We start from the raw sequence: 8358 nt of genomic DNA on the forward strand, positions 1-8358 counted from the left end.
ATGCAAGTTGGTATGGCCACTTTGGAAAACAGTGTGGAGGTGCCTCAAAAAATTAAAAATAGAGCTACCCTATGACCCAGCAATTGCACTACTGGGTATTTACCCCAAAGACACTGATGTAGTGAAAAGAAGGGCCAATAGCAGCAATGTCCACAATAGCTAAACTGTGGCAAGAGCTGAGATGCCCTTCAACAGATAAATGGATAAAGAAGATGTGGTCCATATATACAATGGAATATTACTCAGCCATCAGAAAGGATGAATACCCAACTTTTACACCAACATGGATGGGACTGGAGGAGATTATGCTAAATGAATTAAGTCAATCAGAGAAAGTCAATTATCATATGGTTTCACTTATTTATGGAACATAAGGAATAGCATGGAGGACATTAGGAGAAGGAAGGGAAAAATGAAAGGGGGGTAATAGGAGGAAGAGATGAACCATGACAGGCTATGGACTCTGAGAAACAAACTGAAGGTTCTAGATGGGAGGGGGGTGGGGGGGATGGATTAGCCCAGTGATGGGTATTAAGGAGGGCACGTACTGCATGGAGCACTGAGTGTTATATGAAAACAATGAATCGTGGATCACTACATCAAAAACTAACGATGTATTGTATGGTGACTAACATAACACAATAAAATAAAATTTAAAAAAAAAGTGGGAAAAAAAAGGAAGTGAAAGTCTGGGTGATGTATGCAAGTGTTGAATCACTATATTGTACACCTGAAACGAATATTCCATTGTATGTTGACTAACTGGAATTTAAATTTAAAAAAAAAAAAAAAAGACGTAAAAGGGTCAGTCGGAGAGGAGAAATTCACCCGAGTACTGAATGGAGATCAGCTAATATACCGTGTACGGAAAGGTCTGAGAAACGAAAACCCCTCTCAAGTGAGATAGGGATGTATATAGGTCAGAAAGGCTGGTATTTAATGTGTGAGTTTCAAATTTCCAATTTTAAAAAAGGGCAAGCGAAACACCAATTCTGAAATCCACATGTAAATCAACCAGATATCAATACTCAAAGGAATTACTCACTACTCATTAAGGTTTTGAAAGCGCTACAGGGAAAAAAACCACCAACCAATTCTTAGAAACCAAAATGGGGGGCGCCTGGGTGGCTCAGTCATTAAGCGTCTGCCTTTGGCTCAGGTCATGATCCCAGGGTCCTGGGATCCAGCCCCGCATCAGGCTCCCTGCTCCGCGGGAAGCCTGCTTCTCCCTCTCCCCCTGCTTGTGTTCCCTCTCTCGCTGTGTCTCTGTCTGTCAAATAAATAAATAAAATCTTAAAAAAAAAAAAAAAAAGAGAAAGAAACCAAAGTGGGTTCACGAAGAGAAAATGTTCCCACCCAAAGTCAGCTTTCGCGAAGCATTTGATATTAAGATTGTTTCATATAAGCCATTGTCCTGACCCTCAAAGATCTTACCTTCAAGAGGTAAAGAGCTGTGGCAACCATTAATGGTAGTACAACGTAACCAATTTAACAGTCCAAGTGAGTTAAAGGTGTTGACAGCCTCTGCCTATAGAGAGCAGAGATAAATGGGGTGAGGACAGCCTTCAGAGATGGTGATGTAAGTGGTATCTTGAAAGACAAGTGGGTGTGTGATACTGTAGACAATGGGGCAGAGAAGGCATTATACACAAAAGCCTATGTTAAAGTAGCAACGCCATGCAAGAGCAAGGCCTGTTTAGACAACTGCACACAAACCAGTTTTATTGAGAGGCAAAAGCAGCCACGAAGGGGTGACAAGGGGTGAGGACAGACGCACTAGGTGGGCACTGATGACCATGCTAGAGTCTGAATGTTAGCCAATGAGTAAAAGGGAAGTATAAAAAGAAGAGCGACCAGAATCAGAGTTGCCCCTTTTTTTAATATGAAGTGTTCAAATGAAACATTTTAGAATGACGTTGACAATGAAAGGATGGTTTGGAGTGGGTAAGAAGCAACCAGGAGACTATGTTAGGAATATGCAAGAAAGGATAAGGACCTTAACTATGCACAATCTCCTAAACTCAACTCATTATCTTTCCTGCCAGACCTGTTCCTTCTCCTGGATTCCTTACTTCTGTAAATGGTCTAAGTCTCCTAGGGCCATCATACCAAATCACCACAAAGTTGGTGGCTTAAAAGAACAAAAATTTATTCTCTCACAATTCAGGATGCCAGGAGCTCAAAATCAAGGATCGGTTCCTTCTGGATACCCTGAAGGAGAAACTGTTCCATGCCTGTCTCCCAGTGTTTGGTGGTCGACCTCAATCCTTGGCATTTCTCAGCTTGCCGACATGTCATCCCAATCTCAGATTCTTTCTGCAGACAGCATTCTTCTCAGTGTCTCTGTGTGTCCTCAGTGTCTCTTATCAGGACAATCTCATTGGATTTAGGGTCCAGTCTAAGCTGCTATGATCTTATCTCTACCCTTACACTAAATACATCTGCAAAGACTCTATTTCCAAATAAGGTCACATTCTGAGGTTCTGGGTAGACATGAATTTTGGGGGAGACTATTAAACAGCTATCAACTAATCCACCTGTCAAACAGAATTGTGGTGGCATCCAACCTCTTCTCCTCACCCTCTGCACGTACATAATTATCAAATCCTGTTTCTACTTCTTTAATGGAAGATTATCTCCTTTTCTTTATCCCCATTACCATTTTCATTTCAATAACACTCTTGCCTACATAGCAAACCCCCTGCTACAGCACTGGATTATTACTGTCATCACCGTGCCTGTTACTAATCATGTAAGCATTGCCGGAGAAAGTCACACAACAGGGCAGACTCGTTGTACCATGAATTTATGATAACTAGCTCCAAGTAAGTCCCCAACGGTGCCTGGCAGTCCTTCTATTTCTCTGGCCAGCTGGCTCTCCCACTCTTCCCTATTTCAAAACTTTTTACTCTCTCCAAGCTCTTATTACTCTCACCCACTTTCAGCAGTTGTCGCAGGCTCCAATTTTACAGAGAATAAAGAAACCATCAGACAAAAACTCTCTCAACCTCCCACCTTCTGCTCTGTTTTCCCCTCCCTCAACACTGTCTCCCTCTGCCTCAAAGTACAAAAGCTATCCTTTCAACATAAGGCCATTCTCTCTACATGTATCTTGGATCTCCTCTTCGTTCAGAAACCTTACGCATACTAATTATCCCTCTCTTTCGCTAGAATATTCAGCTTTCCTCTCCACTAGATGCATCTCATTGGCTTATAAACATGTTTAATTTTTATAACAATACCTCCCTGGAACCCCATACTCTTCCTTCCCGCTACCTATCCACCCACATTTACTCTTTCTGCCTGCTTTTCTTTCCACCTCCTGCTACCTCCCACCAGGCATAAATGTGTGTTTTGGAGAAACTGGTTTCTCTAGCTCTGGAGCCTTGGGCCCCTTACTTAATCCTGAGTAAAATGGAAATAATAATAATACTAAACCTATCACACAGAACTATCATGAGAATTAGATGAATCAATATATGCAAAACACAGAGTCTGGCCATTAGTAATTGATCAATAAGGTTAGCAATACAGTTATTGTTAATAATAACTCACATCTATCTATTTATCCAGCCAACTGACATTTGGAGTCATCCTAAATTCCCTCATCCCTCCATTCCAGTACATTTCTAGACTGTTCATTTTCATCTCTCAAGTCTCTCCTGTTCTGAACACTTACCTCCATCTCACTATCCTACCCTGCACTATCCTACCCTCACTATCCTCTCATATGGATCAGAATAAGAACCTCCTAAATGATTTCCTGCATTCATTCTGTTCACTATCCCTAACTCTCTCCTTAACCTAGCTTGAGTGAGCTAATCTAATCTCATACCTGAGGTTACCATCTAGTTTAAAACATTTCCCACTGCTATGATACAGCCCCCCAAATCTACTGCATGGCCAATAAAATCAAGTAGATATGGTCCCTACCCACCTGTTCAAACTTACCTTGCATCTCATTTCTTTGGCCCTTTGCTCTTGTAACACATACCAACTTTCTTTCAGTTCTTCGAGTGCATTATGCACTTGCCCGTCACAGGTGCGTTCCACTTTCTGTTCTCTCTACTGGAATATTGAATGATATTCCTATTTCTTGTGGCCTAATTAATTCCTACTTATCCTTTATGTCTTAACTCAATAGTCACTTCCAAAAGGAGCCTTCCTGATCCCCCAGAACAGGCTCTCATTATTCTAGGTACCTTTCATGATACTCATCAAAGTTGGAATTTCACACTTACGTGATAATTATTCCAATTAACTATCCAATAGAATCCAAGCTTTGTAAGAGAAATGACTGTGTCCATTTTTGCTCTCCATTGTATCCCAAATATCCAATACAGCATCTGGCACCATAATTAGTGCTCAATAAATCCATACTGAATCAATATTAACCTTCAAGTTCAATGCTACAAAATGGCCTCACTGCTTGTTTAAAAACAGGACAGCTTTAAAGCAGTAAAAGAACAGTACATCATTAGTTCATTATAAACATGTCTCTAGACCAAAGTTAAAAGTTTCTCCACTGATGGCTGTGAACAGTAAATTGCTTTAAAAAGATATACTGATTCAGCAATTGCTGACAGAAAGGGGGATGTGACAGACGTATTGTTTTGCTGTTATTTTAAAGAAGGGGTATAGAGGTAGAAAACTGCATTTCCGGGTAGAGAGATGGGTTTTTCTAAAGCACTGGTTCTCAATCTTTGTTCTACTCCAACACACTAATGCTACTATCACTACTACTACTCTTACTACTGTCCCAGTCAGTACCTGTGACTCCAGCGCAGCTGTCACCAAGTAGCTTACCATAGCAGGGATTCTCAAGCAGGTGGGTAGGGTAAGTAAGAGAGATGTGAGTAATTTGAAATGGCACTACCTCAATAAATTCTGATATTCTTTGCCCTCCCCTTCCCCTTATAAATAGCCCTCTCCCCAAATATAACTTATGGCAAGCAGGAGTCACATAGATGTCATTTATATTTTATTTTAAAATGTAACCTATGATTTTTTTGCAGCTAAAATTGTTCTCCTAACTGCCATGTTAATATTAAACATGGTGTTACCTAAAGACCCAATAACTGGGCAGAAGAAGGAGCAATCTGCAAAGATACTCAAGGCCAATTTAAATATGAGTTAGCCATACTGGAGATATCTGTGTTTTGATCATAAAAATATTTTATTATGGTAATATGGTTTAAGGTATTAATCTCTAAAACCACTGAAATTCAGTGCACACCTGTTATATCAAACCACAAATGGCCTCAAATGTTATATCTTAATGTCCATAACCTTAAAATAATAGAACTAATTCAATCCACTTACTAAGAAATAAAACAGGGCTAGAAAGTATGGAAATCTTTTCTAAGATTTCAAGATCTCAGGGACTGATAACAGTATATGAAGCAACCTCGGAAATTCTGCAAATAATCCAACAGCAGATCTACCTTGAAAGGCACTACAGATAAGGACCCTCTCTCCTCAGCAGTACATAACCAATTCCACGAAGACCGTAACACCTGCTAAATGCAGAAAGATTAACCCCACAAACAGATAAGTCAAATGTACGTGAAAAAACACAAAAACAAAATGTCCCCTCCCCATCTTCTAAGATCTTCTAAGTCAAGGGTTTCGAGCATGTTGAAAAACATGCTCACATCACGACAGGCTAGCATTTCTTATTTTGAGAAATAACTCCACCTCCTAAGCCAGGATGTGGAGTCAGAATGTGTAATTACAATTTCTGAGAAAAAGAAAATACATAATTTATTACAGCTCTGAATACTCATCTAAAATAAAGATGAAAAAGACAGAGTACTACCTCCTACTCACAGAATAATCCTTTCTCCAAAATTAGATATTATATCTGACATCAAAATATCACTGTTGAAAGTATCCTTTGGTCACTTAAAAAAATCAGGTAGATAGTGTTTCATTTTTAAAAAGCTGTTTATCCTCAGTAGATACTTGCAGTTGTAAATGATATGAAAGTTCTCATGTGGCAAAAGCTACTTTTGCTGTTATTTAAAGCTGAAGTACTATTTCTAAAAACCATTAAATGCATTTTCACCACCTGAAAAATAAACTATCTTCTAGAAATAACTACTAATCAAGAAATCAAGAAACATTTTCATACACCTAGAACAAGAAGTGATTAGCTTCCTATCAGCACTTCCATTCCAACCTTTTCAAAAAGGATGGAAGAAATGAATAGTTCTTTCAACAAAATCCCTGATTTGCATCTATGCCAATCACAGATGAATTACACCACCTTTTTCATGGCTAACTGACAGGGAAGAGAAAGAATGCTAACCACTAATCACAGAGAGGATATGTATCTGATATTATTATTGATTTCAATCCACTGGGTACTCTCAATCATTATAACCGATAGCAATGATGATTTCTTAGGAAACCTAATGTTCAAAGAGCTTTGCACATTACTGATTATCCTATTTTTATCTACTTTAAGATGAAAGATTCATTCTCTTAAATTATCTAGTTAGCAAACGCTCTTTATGTAGTAATATTAATCTCCCATGTTTCTAAATACGGTAATAATGCGTTAATTTAACTTCCTGCACAATGTGGTAGGTGGTTTGTTTTTTCTTTTTTGGAACCACCACCACCACTCCACCCACACCCACACCCACACCCAAGATTAGAGATTAAAGCAAATGACCATTCTTCACACACTCTCACAAATAAATCCAGACTTTGGGAAATAGGGTGAAGAACAAACAAAACCTCAATGTTACAAGTCATGTGAAAAATTGTATAGAGTATTCTGGTGGTATCTGCCTGTAATTTAAAGACCAACTGTAAACTGAGAAGAACACTGATACTATCCTGTTTTATTCCACTAAATTTTCCTAAGAGCTCTGATAGAATTCCCCTAAATTGTTCATGCATGCAAGGAAAAGTATGTCTGTGTGCAACAAGAGATGCTGATCTGAAATAGTTAAAAACAATCAACACTCTATCAGGCTGGTGATACACAAACCTAGTTTATCAATGTGAAAATCCATATACGAACTCGAATGTTGCAAGGTGGGCTAAGATATTCTTAGGATAGAGAATCTTTGAGCTCAAGTCTTTGGTTTGTTAATGTTAGATGTACAGTAGGCTGCTGTAATCAGTTCCTGTTTCTTCCTCATAGAGATACTAGGAAGGTGGGTGACAGGACCCCAGGACACCCACAGGTCGATCTACACCCCTTTTTCTACAACCTCACCTCACTCCTTTCCTTTACACATATATACATACGCACTCCCCTGTCACATTGGAAGCCCTAGTGCCCCAGTGGGTAGTTTTCTAGGGTCTTTTCACCGGTGCGTTAAATGGGCTCTGATGACTGGGGTTGAATGCCACCTCCTCCAAGGGCCCACAGCTCACCTCTAGCTTGTGGTTGATTTGGGACACAGTCTGGGCTTTATGGCAAAGCTGCGCAAAGCAGGAACTCAAGCTGGTCATCTTCTGTCTCCCCTCATAAGTGATGTCCGCCTGGTCCGGATCGATCTCACCCAGGAGCAGATCCACATCCACGAAGGCCTTGTCGAACTCCTTCTCTAGCACCTCCAGCCATCGGAACATGGATACCCCGCCGGGGGAGACCCCTACCGCGCAGGAGGCGCCCCCTGGGCCCCCTCCGGCTCCTGCCGGGCACGGGCCGCCCGCCGACATGGCGCCGTCTAGGGCCTCCCCCGACTGCTACTGACCCCCACCGCCCACGCCGCGCGAGAGGAACTGCTGGGACTGCGGGGACCCCCGCGCACGCACGCTCCGTCGGTCCCCTCCTTTCCCCTCGCGCGGCTAACGCCGGCAATGCAGCCCCGCAGTGGCAAGAGCAGTGAAGCCAAGGCGGCAGCGGTGGCACACGGAAGAATCGGACCGTCCCACCTCCCGGCCCGCCCCCGCTGCGCATGCGTAGCGAAGACTTAGGCGGACGGAGCCTGGAGGGATGAAATGGGCGGGGCTAGGATGAGACCTTGGCCTATGAAAAGCCTCTGCTTGGGACCGGCCGGTCAGTGGCCATATTGACAACGGGCAAACTCCAGCTTGAATCCCCGAGAAACGGGAACGCGTCGTGTTTGCTTCCAAGTCGGAAAGGGTGGGGAAGAGAAGGGTGTCCACGTCGCAGACATGAACGGCTTCCGCCCATTTGACTTCACAGTGGGCGGGAGCCTATCTCAAGTCCTCCAGGACAGTTGCTGCAGAGACTTCCAGGGGCAGGGAAGGGAATGCGAGGCAGGGCGGTGTGAGCATGCGCAATGGCCACGTTTTACCTTTCCATTACAGTGCCCGTGGAGGGTGAGGTGGGTGGACGTACGGGCTCTTCTTGCTAAACCAGGCCCTAAATTC

General features: G+C 42.1%; 1 protein-coding gene across 4 annotated transcripts in view; it reads right to left on the reverse strand.

Annotated features, from left to right (window-relative positions):
- Window positions 1-7898, reverse strand: part of GOPC (golgi associated PDZ and coiled-coil motif containing) — a 44274-nt gene extending 36376 nt beyond the window's left edge. For 2 of the 4 annotated variants that reach the window (XM_081828866.1, XM_006734546.3), the window contains exon 1: window positions 7393-7897. In XM_081828866.1, coding sequence (XP_081684992.1) covers window positions 7393-7680 — 288 coding nt within the window. In that variant the 5' untranslated portion in view covers window positions 7681-7897. Of the gene's footprint in view, window positions 1-7392 lie in introns of all 4 variants that reach the window. The other 2 variants (XM_031029443.2, XM_006734547.3) reach the window with 2 other exon arrangements.
- Window positions 7899-8358: the final 460 nt, after the last annotated feature.

This window comes from Leptonychotes weddellii, chromosome 8, assembly GCF_054177405.1.
Source record: "Leptonychotes weddellii isolate Sample4059 chromosome 8, ASM5417740v2, whole genome shotgun sequence".
Taxonomy (NCBI): Eukaryota; Metazoa; Chordata; class Mammalia; order Carnivora; family Phocidae; genus Leptonychotes; species Leptonychotes weddellii.